The following is a 15,765-nucleotide window of genomic DNA, read 5'->3' on the forward strand; positions in this document are numbered from 1 at the left end:
TGTTCTATGTGTTCATGCTTCCAAGTATTAAAAACAGCTGAGAAAAATTTGTACCATTCTCTCTCTTACACACACACACACAGTTACCCCATGAGCATGAATTTCCACATGTGTTGCAACTACAGATTTCATCAAAAGGGTAAGAAACAGGATGTATGGAGCACACATGCCAAGTTTTCAAGGAAGACACCCTCCTCCACTGCTCCTGAAGAACAACCCCCCCGCAGGTGACTTTGAGAGAACAGAAAGGATCACACACGCCCAACTTACAAGGCACGGCCAATGGTAAAAAGTGTACATTAACTCAGCAGAAGGAAACACACAAACTCCTGAAGATATAACTCTAGTCCTGGGCAGCCATTATGTTAGATCAATACAGTGGTACCTCGGTTTTCGAATGTAATCCATTCCTGAAGTCCGTTCGAGTTCTGAAACGTTCGAAAACCAAAACTCAAAACGGAAGCCGCATTTCCTGTTCAACTACAGAGGCGCGTTCAAAACCTGAGGCATTTAACGTCCGGGTTTTTGGCGTTCGAGTTCCAAAACGTTCGACTACGGAAGCGTTCGAAAACCGAGGTACCACTGTATGAGCAACAGACGACCAAGAGACAAAAGACTGGCACTCTGTTCCAGTCTTTCATCTGCTCTTGTATTGGCATTAACAGTGCCACTGCTTGAATTAAGGGGGATGCATACCCCTAACATTTGTGAAGACCCTGTCCTCCAAGCTACTGTTTCTTGAAAGCTATCGGGGGTGGGTGGGTGAAAGAGTTGGCTAAAGTTGGTCAAACTCCACACCCACCCACTCCCCAGCCCCATTCTGGCATCCCAGCTTTCCACTGCCGTAGTCATCAGCACTACGTGAGCATAGTCCATCTGCTTAGGAGAGCGAGTTCTCATGCCAAACCTTTCCTGTTTGGCACCAAATTACAAAACAAACTAACACTGACCTTGTGCAGATATAACAGCTGAAGAAGACTTAAAACAATAGAAAATTAACACTGAGCCTTTAATGAATGATGAGTACCAGCAGACTTCACACCAAACTGATCCTCTGTACATTTTGGAAAAGCAAACAGCCATGGCCCGATACACAAAATGATGTGGCTGGTACCTTTTCCTCAATAACCTGAGTTCCTCAATACATTGCAATAGGTCTAATAGAGGTATCCTTAGCTAGCACTAGATCAGGCATAACTAAAGTCCACAGCCTTCAAGAAAACGTTGCGCCAGGCACTTCATAATCATAATTTTAGGGCAAAAGCTACAAAACTTGTGTTTTAGTGGAATCACCAGTAGCGTACTTGCTTTCCATTTGGTTGGTGGAAGTACTGACAGCGTCTCTCAAGATACCATTCTCTTGCTTCAGGCGATTAATCTCTGCCTCCATCTGCTCACGAACTTGCTGAAACTACACAGGGAGAAGAAAAAGCAACAGCCAACTTCCTTAGTTCAGAAAGAGGCAGGACTGCATTTCATGCAAGACAGATTTTTAAAAGGAATATATCGTTTAGCATCCCAAGAATTGCAGATTCTAGTTGTTAAAGCTGTGTAGATCACTTGTGGGTAGACTTCAGGCTGGTAAGATCTACTTTTAAAAAACCACAAAAAACCTAGAACCCCAAGATCTATGAACCAGAGCCATGTGCAACAGACTAACAGACAGAATGAAAGAACAAGGTGCCTCTGAGCAGGTTCTGAGCCTAGTGATTGGTTTGCAGTCCCAGAACTGTAGTGAGCTGAACTCCTAATCCTTTGACAAAGTCCACCCCGGTTAGCTTTCTTTCAGCAGCCTAAGTGCTATGAAAAGTTGCACTGCTGCAGCTGCTATTAAACAACTGAAAATCAGAAAAGTGCTTGATGATCAGCCAGAGATCTACCAGCAAACTCTAATCTACTTTTGCCCCACCCCTGGCATAGGCAGACTTTTAAGTGTGAGGGCAAAGTCTGATGTAATCTCAGAAGCTGAGAGGCAGGGAGAAGAAAAGAGCCTGGGAACTTCCAGTGATGTGGAATTCCAGCAGCCCACATGCCTCACTGCCCTTCTTCTTCCACGACTTTTAGAGGCACGGTTATACAAAATCACCCCATCTATTAAAATCTGCTTTAAAATATATACCTAATAAAATCTATGTACTCTCTTGGCCCAGAAGACAAACCACAAGATTCTGCAGTGCAGGGGCTGGCCAAATGTCCTGCAGAGCCTTCTTAGACCACCTCCAGAGGTGCTTTCACATATGAGACGGAAAGTCAGCTCAAAATCGTGCGCTTTCTGCTCTGTACTAATGTCAAGGGAAGGCTTTTGTATTGTGAAGGCGCACCTGCGACATTTCTGCATTAGTACAGTATTGCAAAGCAGCAGGAACCATTTTAAGCCTCAAGAGTGAAAATGCCCCTGAGAGGCTCCACAGAAGAGATATAAATCCTACACTGAATTTCACTCGCTGGCACTTTGACAAGCAAAACGCAATGTCCTCTGCAAAAGGAATTGTCACCACCCAAAGCATCTGCTCAGCCAAGCAGAAGTGGGAAGTTTTTACCTTCATCTTCATCTGCTGGTTTTCTTGGTAGCCCACATGGATCTTGTTTTGAAAGACTCCATGGTCCTTTTCCAGGGTGCCAATTTTTTCTCTCAGCTTTGCTGCCACTAAGCTGCTTCTTTCCTTCTCTGAAACTAGCTCCTAGGAGGGAAAAAATGATGCCTCACTTCTACAAGCAAACTTCAACAAATGCAACGGATGGACAAAGACAGAATGACAGCAAGAGCAGGTATCTGTACATCATTTTCTCTTAATATTAGGAACAGGAGTAAGGTTTTTAAGCCAAAGCCTTCAAGTTTTGGGAATGAAATTTGGAGGGGGGGTACATGGGAAGCAATGGGGTCATTTTAAAGAGCACTAAATGGTTGGGCAACTCGGAGTAGGAGAGCTGGAGGAGGAAAAATCATGATACAGCTAAATATGGAAGCTGAGAGTAGAAAGATGACAATCTTGAAACTCAGTTTGTTGATTATAAGCAGAAAGGGATGGGGGTTAGGAGAGTGTCGAGACGGTTATGCAGGTTTCCCTGATGCCTTCTTCTTACCCCATTGTAGCATTTTACTTACATTCCCTTCTCCCCTGCTGAAAAGATGGCAAAAGAAGCCAAACATCATAGACCCAAACTGACGCACCTACGTGCCCTGTGAGCCACTGTACCTGTGAGAGCTGTTTGCACTGCTCCTTTGCAGTGGCAGCTTCTTCTTTCACAGCAGCAAGCAGTTTGTCCTTTTCTTGAAGCTGATGCAGGGCTGCTGCCGAGTCACCCTTACTGGCCTGCAACAACCAAGAGCAAAACAATGAAAGGCAGGAAGAGCCAGGCTGGACTATAGCTTATCATGACAGGAATGAGCCTTGAGCCTCAGGCTCACATATGTCCCCTCTCCCCTTCTAGCACAGCCACAGCTAGGTTTTGTTTTTTTAAAATCAACTACAGTTTGGCATTACATCCAAACCCGAAAAAGTGACTAATCATAACTATGGTCTGGCCCTGTTTAGGGAAGTTTTTTATGTCTGTTTTTAATGTTCTGTTGAAAGCCGCCCAGAGTGGCTGGGGAAACCCTGCCAGATGGGTGGGGTAGAAATAATAAATTATTATTATTATTATAAACAAACAAACTTCATAACCCATGGTTTGAAGCTCGGCTGTTTCAACAAACTGTGGTTAATCTTTATTACGTTTGTCAGTTTTCTGACAAGCTGCCATTAGTCAAAGATAGAAGAGAAAGCTTCTCTTGCAGCCGTGCCACAGGAGGGAACCTTCAGAAAATAACTTCTGAGGATCAATACTTATGACACCAGTGTCAGAAAAGGCACGAAGCACGTAGTATGAGAACCACTGTCTCTGTTCTAGTGTTTATTTTGTATGCAAGGCTTCTAGGCCACCTTTCAGTAAATCTATCAGGATGGCATAAGAGAAGACAGTAAAAGCATCAGTATAAAATCATGATTAAAACTAGAAATACTGACAGGTCACAGAAATAGTCCTTGCCCAGAAGTGTTAGCCTCAAGTGCTCTAGCAAACCCAACACCCTCCTTTCCAGTCAAGTGCTGTGACCCGAAGTAGCACTTACTTTCTGGAGAACATCCTGAATCACATTCGATTTCTCCTTCAGCAACTCCACCACACTCAAGGCCTCCTCTTCTGTGAAGATCATATTCTTCATAGCCAAGAGAAAGTCCTTAAATTTTACCTCAGCGTTTTCTGCAATAAAACCCAACAGCAACATTTAACATACAGGGGCATGTTTGTTACAGGAGGAATTCAACGATGTGCTGGCCAGGATGATGGGAGTTGTAGTCCACAGCTTCTGGGGGACACCAGGTTGAGGGAGTCTGATTTGTGGTACACTATCAGAGAACATGCTCTCCATACCCAACAAGCCATTTAGGACCAGGGAAGTGTGTTCTTTTATGGTACAGAATGTGACCCAACAGCTCCCCACTTCACACATACAAACAAATCACACTGCAACCAGCCAAAAAAACCCTGCACAAACACCATGCAATAGAACAAAATATCATTTAATTCCCCAAATCTCCCTCCCCTCTCTTTTCCCTCTACTGCACAATGTCTATTACAATAGTGTCTCATACTGAATTGTAAACGAACTGTGAAAAGACTATGAGTTGCCAGTAGAGATGCTATTCATACTTTTCCTTGTTTAACTGTTTAACTGTAACACAGGAAAATATTTAATAAAAACTAATTTTAAAAAATCCATGCAGGATTATGTCAGTCCCAGATTACTGCTAGAGCAACGCAATAATGCCCTCTCTGGAACAACGACAGGCCTCTGCCCTAAAGCAAGGCAGTATCAAACCTTAAGCAAAGAGGCTAGCCCAATGCAAACATCACCAGGCCCTGACAAGGGGAAAGCTTGGCTCAAAGCAAGTGTCATCAGAGCTCCCAGTAAAGACAGGAAAAACCTTTTCTGATGTCCCCCAAGAAGCAGCTTACTGATCTGCAGATGGGAGTGTTTCTAATTTGGGTCGGCAAATCCCAGGCCTCACAGGAAAAGAATGAGCTACATTTGGATAAGGCTACAGATTATGGGGAATGTCTAAAACTACAACCATCGGTCGCTATTTATCTTTCTTTTCTGTGCAGCCACTAAGCTCTGTTTTCCTTGTGTACTTGAAATTAAACGTTAATAATAATAGTAAGGTTGCAAATTATGGTATCAACAGCATAAGGAAGCCGGACTAGAGGAATGGGGAGTGGGGCAGGGGAAGGGAGAGCAGAGGCAACACCGGAAAAACTGTGGCGCAATTACCAATGCGCACGTTTGCCAGGTCTAGGCTTCGGAGCCAGCCACATGTTATGACTGCTGCAGGACACATCGATTTGTTACTGTTCACACAAGGGTCTTTTGCAAGAGATGTGTGTGTGTATACACAAGCTTTGCTTCATTGGCATTGCCTGCTAAAAGGATCCTGTGCCAAAAAGACTGGCCAGTATGTCCTGCTGCAATTGTAACATGCAGGACTGCACTCAGTCCATATTATCTGCCACCCGCACCAATGCTCACGTGTGCTTCTGGTACCATTTAACCCAGTGTTTCCCAAACTGGGGTCTCCAGGGCCATCATCCCTGACCACTGGTCTTGCTAGCTAGGGATGATGGGAGTTGTAGTCCAAAAACAGCTGGAGACCCAAGTTTGGGAAAACCTGATTTAACCAGTAGTAAAAACCTTCAGCGAAACCTGCTTTGTCTCTCATAGCTACAGCACTCAGCTAACTCAGAAGCGGGGAGAACCATTTTCATGCCGAGTGTCACATTCTCTTCTGGGCGACTTTCCAAGGTGGGGGCATGCGAAGGTGGGCGTGGCCAGTGGCAAAAGTGGGTGGGGCAATGGATGCAAATTTCACCTTTCTGATGTAGGCTAGTTCCTAGGTACACCCACCCCCTCTACCCTCCCATCCAGGCAAGCAAGTTCAAAGGCATATTCCAGCAAGGCAAACACACACAAGGAGAGGGCAAAGCAGGATTAGCATGAGTGCAGCCTGGTGAGAGCTCCTGGGGCCAGACAGATAGGCTTGGAGGGCCATACTGCCATCCAAGCCTCAGGTTTGCAACTCTACAGCTAATGAGATTCAAATGTCATTTAGAGAGGCACATCTGGTGGGGAAGGGGAAGGCGGCGACTGAGCGAAGCTAATTATATTGCAAGACTAAAACACCGAAAGATTCCCTCTACTTCCTGCCCATTTACAGGAAATTGCACATCTGCCCACATCTCTCCTCAACCGTGAAGGAGAGAAACATGATGGAAAGGAAACCTCAGCTCTCGCCGCACTGACCGCATTTCCACGCTCTGCAGCAGAACCCCACAGGCCTCCCTTGGCCCTGCCATGTCCTCGACCGCAGTACCTTTGTCGGTTTCATTCTTCAGCTTCTTGGAGTTGCTTTTCTGCAGCGCTTCAATCCCATCTTGTTTCACCAAGTCAGCCGCTTCTCTCTTTTCCCCTGCCAAGTTCTGGTCAGCATTATCCATCAAAGGGATATAAGTCGTTGCATGAATCAAAGGCTCGTCTACCAATGTCATGACTGGAGTTTTAGGGAACAAAGGGAACACAGGCAAAAGGTGCTTCAATTATTCAGAAATTTATCAGTTTCATAATTTTTGACCTGGCAACGTATCGTGAATCATGGTGTGTGTGTGTGCGCACGCTCTTACACACACCAGCTCTGTGCAAAAACCACAATGTGGGGAAAGCCATGAAGCCAGCCAATGCCTTATTCCATCCTTATTTCAGACTTCGTCATATATTGCGATGTTGAAAACCAGATCTCGACCAGCCCCAACACACACTGTATCAGGGTAAGAAAACCCTAAAGGATTCCAGGTTATTTTAACTTTAATTAAGAATGGAGTAAGAACTTTGGCTCTCACTTTGCCATCAGAAGTCATTATGCAACACTACTAAAGATCACAGCTCACAATTTATTATGCAACACCACTGGAGTTCATAGGTGGCATAGACCTGAGTGTAACCAAACACACACACACACAAAAAAATATGCACGGAAGAGAACAACTGAAAAGCTTTAATTGTAGAGTATGGCTGGGCAACCACATGGTTATCAGATGTGGCACCATCAACGGAGACTGTGGAGCTGCAAGCCTGGCTCCTTGCATTGCAAGTCCCACAACTCTCTACACCCTGGTTCAGTACACCAAGGCATGAGAAGCTGCGCATGTACCAGTGAATGCATTGTTGCATACCTGACATGCACACAAACACAAAAAGCTTAGGCCATCGGTTGCTGAATCCTTGCCACAGTTCCAGCAGATGGTGCTGCAACCACCTTAAATATTCACCTTGCATCTTTCATCCACATAAGCAAGTCTAATAATCCAAGCAACAATTATTGCTTATGTGGCCAACATTAGCTGTGCTTCCTCTTTGACCCCTTCGGGCTGCAGGGGTGGGAACAGAGCATGCCTGAACACTCCTTCCACCAACCCCATTCCTTGGGTCTTGGACAACCTACAGACACACAGAACAGTTCTTCTGACTGCACCAACAGGCCTTGATACAGGAACTGCCATCCACATCCACACCTAGGCACCAAGAGAACTAGTCATCAGATTTCCCTTCCCCATTGCATAACCCTTCCATGTCTAGGCTTGCCATTCAGCACAGACGTCTCTTTCTCACCCACCCCTCAACCATTTGACGAAACTTTCTGAGTTTTTTCTAATCACATGATGTAGTATAGTTTCAAGGGTATAGGGTACAAGCTTTAGGGAAGTGGAAGATACGCCCAATGACACTACAGTACTCTTAATTTTTAGAAAAATGATTTGAAAGCATTAATTGAACCATTAATTTATCCTGAGAGCTAGAGTTTTTCGGGGGCGGGGTGTCCCTAATGTAGGGTTCAAACTCCTGCTCAGGGCAGGTCACAGATGCTGCCTGTGTTCTCCCTGGCCTGTTTTTGGATGTAGCCAAGTCATGAGGTTGCAAGTCGTTAGCAATTTGCAGGCTCATGGATTGCAGACTACTCTCAATGGAAAGTGCTGGCCATTACCATTAAAGCCTTATTGATTTGGAACCAGCACATTCACAAAAACCATCTCTCCCCATATGAATCCTGTCACTTCACCAAGATTAACTGGGAAAACCCCTGTGCATATCCTGCCATCTTCCAGGATGCTGTTGGGTGGAATATGTGCAGCACCCAGGCTGTGAAACTCCCTGCCCAGGAGAATTAGCTGCCCTGCACAATGAGGTTAATTCTGATGCCACTGGAAAACGTTTTTTCATTCTTACAAACTTTCAACCTGATCAAGGGAGAAGGAACTCTATGCGAGAGAAGGGGTGAACCACGGGGTAGTCACAAACTATGGTCTGGCCAATAACATCTGAACTAGGCTCCTCTGCACCCATGAGAGCAAGTACAGTGGTGCCCCGCAAGACGAATGCCTCGCAAGACGAAAGTGTTTTCCGTTTTTTGAGTCGTTCCGCAAGACGAATTTCTCTATGGGCTTGCTTCGCAAGACGAAACGTCTTGTGAGTACTTGCGGGTTTGTTTCCTTTTTCTTAAAGCCGCTAAGCCATTAATAGCCGCTAAGCCACTAAGCAGTTAATAGCCGCTAAGCCGCTAATAGCCGCTAAGCCGCTAATAGCCGTGCTTCGCAAGATGAAAAAACCGCAAGACGAAGAGACTCACGGAACGGATTAATTTCGTCTTGCGAGGCACCACTGTAACCTCACAGAGTAGCTGTTCCACATAGACTTGTTTCAGCCCCTTCAAGAGAATCACTTGAGCACCTCCATGCCACTCACCTGGACCAAGAGGACAGCAAGAAGCAAATATTGTGCAGTGCTTGCTATTAAATCAGACATAGAGTTACTGCCTGGATTCTTGACATACCATTGCTTGACCCATGTGTCAAACCCTACTGCCTTGAGCGGTTTACAGGAAGACAGAATAAAGATTTCAGAGACAGATAAATACTGATGGACCAGAATCTGATGTTCATTTTTGTTATAAAAGTGACCTAGGCACATTCCTGAAAGGAATGAGCTTTAAAGCACTAAGAGCAGATATAGAGCAGATGAAATGATCTGCTTGCTAAGAAGTTTATTGTGAATAAAGCTTCATAGGGAAGCAGCGCCTGCTTCATCAGGTTGCATGAAATGATTGACTGGGTCAGTGTGGCATTGTGGCTGAGTAGAGAGTCTAGGGTTCTAAACCCCACTCAGATGTGAGCAGCGGTCGAAATTCGCCAGGCACATCTTGCATCTGGCTACTGGCCACTTGCAACCCACTGAATATGCCCAGCCCCAGGGTGGCGCCTGATGTCTCCAACCTCTGGAGGCACATGCCTGGGGATCCTCGGATCCTGCCTGTTTTCACACACTCACAACACACCCTGTAGAATTCTATCTGTGATATTTTATCTGCACAACCAGAATGAATTTCAGGAACCAAAAGGTTTTCTCGAAAAATACGACTTTTGAGCCTTCTGGCTCCCAAATGCTAAGTAGACATTCCGTTTGGCATCTAGCTTATATATCTGAGTTTCTAACACTAGTTGTGAAGCTCACTGGGACCTGTCACCTTCTATCTGTCTAACGTACACTACAGGGGTAATAGGAGTATAAAATTGGAAGCAGCGGATAGAGAAGAGAGAGAATTATACAAGCTGCCTTGAGGGTCCTTGGAGGAAAGGAAGAATAGAAACTTAAATAAATAAAACAATCACACTACACACATACATTTAAAAAAGTGTCATTCTGTAAATGTGCTTACATGCATGTACATGCACACAGAATCAACGCAGGGAGGAACTGTTTTGTAATGCGACATCAAAAATGAGCACACACAGGGAAAGGAGAGAGAAAAATGAAATGAGAACAGCAATAGCATACGTAAGTCTATCAATCAAAGTTAACAAGATCCTGTATGAACAGGTCAAAACGTCATTAGATTTAGATAGATCTAATAGAAACTTGGAAAATTATATTCTGAATCAGCCCTGACAAAATCACATCAAATATGTCAATGAACTCCTGTTCTGCAGCCTCCAGCCTCTGCCCCTAAAGACGTTTTGTTTGAGTAGAGCAACCTTGAGGTCAAAAGCAAAACGCCCTGGGCGACTGTACTGTTCAGCAAGGGGTTACAACAGGCTCTCTACTCCTTCCCCTTTCTGAACTGGCCTGGTGAGTACCCTATTTTCCCAAACATTTTTGAATAGTGTCTTGGAATGAAGAGGACAAATCCTGAAAATTAAACTCATGGCAGTTACTCCATCCCCACTGACGATGAAAGGATCTTAAAAGAAGAGTGAGAAAGAGAAATCTGTATATTACCATTATCTGTCTTTTGTTTCTTTGCAGAAACTTTCTTCTTGCCCGATACACTTTCTTGTTTTATCTCATGATGCAACAGGAGAGGGTCCTGCTTTTTAGTCGGGGACAAAAATGAATCAGTCTTGGCATCCTGGTCATCTATAAAAGACAAGACACATCAGGTTTTAGAGTGATCTAACATGGTATGTGTGCATGCATATATGTATGTATTTAGACACTGTCAAGATAGACCTCAACATTCTGCCACACTCTTAACATGACTAAGAAACGGAACACAGACTGAGGCTATGCAAGGAAGAACAGCCTCAACTGTTAATGGTTGGGCTCTCAAGATACAGGGGAATGGTATAAATGCTGAGCTCCATCGGTTTCCAAGTCTTCACCTTTACTTAATTATGAAACTGAATTCACCCCTGTAGGGAAGCCAGAAGGTACACACTGCACTTGGGAACAATGCAGAGGAAAATTTGCCCAGCACCCAAAAATGGGTGACTCCACTCAACAGGAAGCCTACAAACAATTTTGTATGTTTTAAAATTCAATTGTAAATAATCTAGAGACTGTCCTGTGCTAGGTGCCATAGATTATATATACATATATACACCCACACCAAGGATGCTGTGTCACTGTGCCAAAGTGAGACACACTTACACACAAACATCAATAATAATACCATGATCCTTACAATATACAAGCTCTGTCTCTGTACATACCCTCTCCTATCATAATGACAAACATTTTGCTAATATTTAAAGAAACAGAAGTAGTTATAACTGTTATTTATCAGAAGCACCTGTGCGGAAGGTTTTAAATATAGGCCAGAAGAGTCAACACAGAACTGCAACCAAGAATGAACAGTGGATTAGTAATACCACAACTGCTTTTTGCTTTTGTTACTCTGAACATCTGGGTCTGGGGACAAGTTCTGAATAGCCCAAAAGCTTGCTTGGACCAACAGAATATGCCTGTTTTTGAAGCTGCATTCCACAGATACGAGGCAAAACTCTGCTCTAAGAACACCAGGAGGTACAAAACTATCAGGGGTTCAGCCTCCCGATACAAGAGGTAGCAGGCAAACTTTTACATGCCAATATGAAACTTTACATAGCAAAGCATTTACTGAAATACTAAAGAGCCACTTCTTCATGGAAGTCATGGGGTTGTTAAGCAGCAAGGTCCATATCCTTATTCCACATCTGATTTTGAAACTAAGTTTTGCAAAACATTGCCTCACTTGTATTGTGCTCAGACCACAGAGCTGCTAAGACTCAGGTCTAGGGAGATTAGCCATGAGAGCAGTTAACTACACTTCAGAATATTGAATCACTGCAGTTTTTTTTTTTAAAAAGTAAAGAAAACCTAAAAACTGCAGCATGTAGAGCATCTTGCAGCAGCACCTCAGTAGCAATCATCAAATGTGCACATAAAAAGCAGCACGTTTTTATTGTAAAAAATAAAGAGAAGAGAGAACAGGGTGGAAGGGGCCTGGTAGAGAGATAACAATCTGGTATAATGCAAGAACATCAAGCAATTGCAACACAGAATGCTGGTGCAGAAGTAATCTGGAAATGAGGAAAGACTGCATGCTTTGACGAGAACTTTTATGCTGAAACTGTGACACCAGCTAGCCTTCAAGCATACTGGAAAGTCTTTTACTATATCTTAACAGTAGTGATCAAATGCAGGGTGAAGAAAGTGCCTCATGCTGAAACTATTCTCCACTCCTTTTATATTTCCATCTTTGCTATCCTTAGATAAAACGGTGGCTTACTACAATACAGCACCAAAAAGTGTGGGATTTATTGGGTGGGGAGCAGAAATAAATGAGTCCAATTCTATGAAGGCAGCAGGAGTTAGCTAGCAGTTCCACAGGGGCTGAAAATAACCCCAAACCTCTTTTGGAAGCATTCTGCAACAAGACACTTAAGCTACTTTCAGACAACCTGCTTATTGAGCCCAAAGTCTGCAGGAAGACTATATGACACCACATCACGGAATTAGTGTTATCACACACTTTCCAAAGCATTTCCAGATTAGTTTTCCTTATGGCAAAAGTGTCTAATTTGGGGGATGTGGGTTTGCTGTGCAAGAGCGCCAAACCCACTCTGCTTGCACAGCCTGAATTTATCATCAGTCAAGGCCTATCTGTAAAACACTGGCAGTCTGGAAGCACCCTTTGTATTTTAAACCAGGAGCAAAGCTTTACTTAGGGAAACGCTTGTGGAGGTGAGAGAAAGCAGTAAAGTTGTATTGTGCCATTTTGTATTTTAATCCATCCCAACAGCTTAGGAACCCGAGTTGGCTAAACCAAGCCCCTGCCCCCAAATTCTAGCAGGAAGATACCTATTCCATTCTTCTGCTTCTTTTGTCCCGCCTTCTTCTTTGACCCAGCTCCATCAGACGGTGGGGTGGGCTGTTTCGTAACAGGTACTGGCTCCACTTTCTTCCCTCCAGACTTGCTGCTGTCCGGGTCTTTGGGCGCCTGTTCCTCTGGGCTACCTTTACGTTTCTTCTCCTTCTTCTTCCTCTCTCGGAGGCCACTGGGGGCCTCTGTCACACCCAAAGGGGCAGTAGGGATAGGCTCCTCTTCTGCCCCCAAAGCATCAGATAGCTTGAAATCTCGAGGGGTGCTCTCCGAGTCAGACTCGTGGAGGTTCCCATTCTGAGCCTCTTTCTTCTTGCTCTTCTTCTTCTCTGCCTTCTTTTTATCAGCCTTAGCAGGCGGAAACTTTTGGTCCCTCTTTTGTTTCGCGAGGGCTTCATCGTACAGAGTTTCCTTCATAAAAAGCCAGAAGAAGAGGAAGATGACGGCAATCACGACAGAGGGGACGAGGACAATGAAATAGGTCGACTCGTAGAATTCCATTGTGCTTTTCTTCACTACTGCCTATAAGAATAAATCTGCAAAGAAATAGAGAAAGATGTTAATAAGCAAACTACTTAAGAAAACATTTTTTAAAGTCCATTTTTAAAGAAGCAATACAGGAAGAAGAGGGATTCCTTAAAAGGGAGTCATGACATGAAAACTATCAGTAGTGGACAAGGTTTTCTGACTAGAAGCTGCTCCTTGCTAGTGGTGCTTAGTTGGAAAATGCTGGGCATCCTTCTGAATTTTTGCTGGTTATTTCCTAGGAGCACTTCTATGTTGTAGTACACCATTTTCATTTTTTAAATCCCCTCCAAAAATTGATGCCCCCAAAATGCAAGGGAGGGAAGCAAATCCCTTTTGGTTCTTCCCCTACACCCAAGAACTTAGCACAAAAACCCCTGGACCAATTTGTTTGTAATTACGTTTCTTTAACCTAGGGAAATCTCTCTCTCTCACACACCTGAATGCTATTTTCAAACAAACTGGCAATGAGAGTCTTATCGTGAAATTTACAGCCCATTGTTTGCAAAGTTGGTTTTGAATGGGCGCTGCCCTCATTTTTCCTCCTGTGGGCCAAAAGCAGAGTCCCCGCAGGCTGTGACGCTGCTCACATCTGACACACACCCAAGTTCAGAATGCACAGGCTTCCTTGTCCCCCATTCAAGTTCACACAGTTCAGGGCCATCTGGTGCCAAGACCAGCTACCCCCCAGGGCACAGCTCCAGAGAGATTGAAGAGCAACACTACTCAACAAGTCGGAAATGCAAAGTGCGGAAAAGTATCGGAATCCACAGCAAAGTTATGGGGGCAGCTTTAAATCCATAAGCTTTCACGGCAGCTCAACCACTCTCTCCATTGTTTAGAGATCAGGTGTGTCCCTGAACACACACATAGCAAACACGTATCTGGGAATCTATAACCGGAAAAGGCTTCCGGAAGCGCAGTCATCTCATGCTTTCAAGAAATGTGGGTGGTCTGCAGAATTTGCATGTCAATAATCATCAGAGAGTTTGATTCTGCTTCAAAGTGTTTAGCAAAACGAAACCTTTTACACTCATTCCCTTCTTTTTATTTTTCTACAAACCACAACACCACCACTCATAGGCATCTGCCCAACCCTAAAGATAGTCCAAGGTCCTTCTATGTATTTACAACCAACACATTCACACCCCTACATATCACACAGCCCAGAATATTCGAAGGGCTGCTTTCTTCCACGTGAATGCATCCCATTTACTGTGTTCAACTGAGGCCTGGCTCTGCACTGGCAGATGTGCCTTTTGCTGGAATGAGGGGCAGGGCCCTCTTGGTTGCAACACCCCAGAGCTTGGCTCTCTCATTTATGCAGGTTTCTGTAGGCGAGTTGTTAAAACTTTTAATGTTCTGGCATGCTTTGAGGGGCAGCTTTAAATTCCTCCCTGCTATTTGTTCTCAGTTTTAATGCTCTGTTTTAAGACTTCAAATTGGAGAATTTGAATGCTGTGCACTCTCTTTGTGGATCCTTTCTCCAATAAAATAATGTATAAATAAGCCATGATAACTATTTATTTGCTTGCTGCTTTGAATCCAAAGGTACAATTTAAAAAGAGGATGTTTCCTTGTTGTCTGTACTTTCTGCAATCAACGTTTGGCTTTAGGATCAAGGCAGCAAATTGTAATTAGAGCAGCCACTCTAATTCTTTTTTTTTTTTTTTTTAGGGGGGTATACAACTGAGAAAGTACACAATAGAAGTTTACCATATTTTTCGCCCCATAGGGCGCACCGGCCCATAGGGCGCACCTAGTTTTTTTTTGGGGGGGGGGAAATAAAGGAAAAAAATATATTTCCCCCCTAGGTGCAGGGCTGGGGCGGGGGAAGCCCAAGCTTCCCCCGACCCCAGCCCCCAGAACAGGCTGTTATCCGCAAGCCTAGGAAGCCCGCGGGAAGTCGCGCCAGTCTCCCCAGGCTTGTGGATATCTGCCCGAAGGCTTCGGGTTGCAGGCAACTCCGCAAACCAGGTCGGGGAACAGCGGGATGGTGGTGCTCCGCCTCCCCGCTGTCCCCCAAGCTTGTGGGGCTGCCCAATATCTGCACGAAGCCCGGGGGCGCTGTGCAGCACCCCCCAGGCTTCGGGATGCAGGCTGATATCCGCAAGCCTTGGGAGCCCGACGGGAACTCCTGCGGAGCTTCCAAGGCTTGCAGATAGCTTCCTGAAGCCTGGAGAGCGAGAGGGGTCGGTGCGCACCGACCCCTCTCGCTCTCCAGGCTTCAGCGAAAGCCTGCATTTGCCCCATAGGACACACACACATTTCCCCTTCATTTTTGGAGGGGGAAAAGTGCGTCCTATAGGGCAAAAAATACGGTATATAATTATATAATATTGGGGAAGAGTAAACACTCCTCTCTCCCATAACACTAAAACTCAGTAATGAGTTGATGTTCAGGGCAGAACTGATGGGTAATGAAGCACTTCTAATGAAGTGTAATGGAATTCACTTCAAGGTGTGGCGGCTGTGGCAACTAGCGTCTTCGCTAACTTCTCAAAAAAGGATC

The 15,765-nt window shown here is 44.6% G+C and overlaps 1 protein-coding gene across 5 annotated transcripts in view; it reads right to left on the minus strand.

Moving 5' to 3' along the window:
* The window catches only part of KTN1 (kinectin 1), a 102,091-nt gene that overhangs the window by 60,278 nt on the left and 26,048 nt on the right, over window positions 1–15,765 (minus strand). For all 5 annotated transcript variants that reach the window (XM_081007661.1, XM_081007664.1, XM_081007663.1 and 2 more), the window contains exons 2-8: window positions 12,707–13,264; window positions 10,364–10,501; window positions 6,411–6,587; window positions 4,112–4,242; window positions 3,198–3,314; window positions 2,541–2,681; window positions 1,305–1,411 (exon numbers count right to left, since the gene is read on the minus strand). In XM_081007661.1, the coding sequence (XP_080863787.1) occupies window positions 1,305–1,411; window positions 2,541–2,681; window positions 3,198–3,314; window positions 4,112–4,242; window positions 6,411–6,587; window positions 10,364–10,501; window positions 12,707–13,229 (1,334 nt within the window). In that variant the 5' untranslated portion in view covers window positions 13,230–13,264. The remainder of the gene's footprint in view (window positions 1–1,304; window positions 1,412–2,540; window positions 2,682–3,197; window positions 3,315–4,111; window positions 4,243–6,410; window positions 6,588–10,363; window positions 10,502–12,706; window positions 13,265–15,765) is intronic.

Source organism: Podarcis pityusensis (genome assembly GCF_964106645.2).
Source record: "Podarcis pityusensis genome assembly, chromosome: 1".
Taxonomy (NCBI): domain Eukaryota; kingdom Metazoa; phylum Chordata; class Lepidosauria; order Squamata; family Lacertidae; genus Podarcis; species Podarcis pityusensis.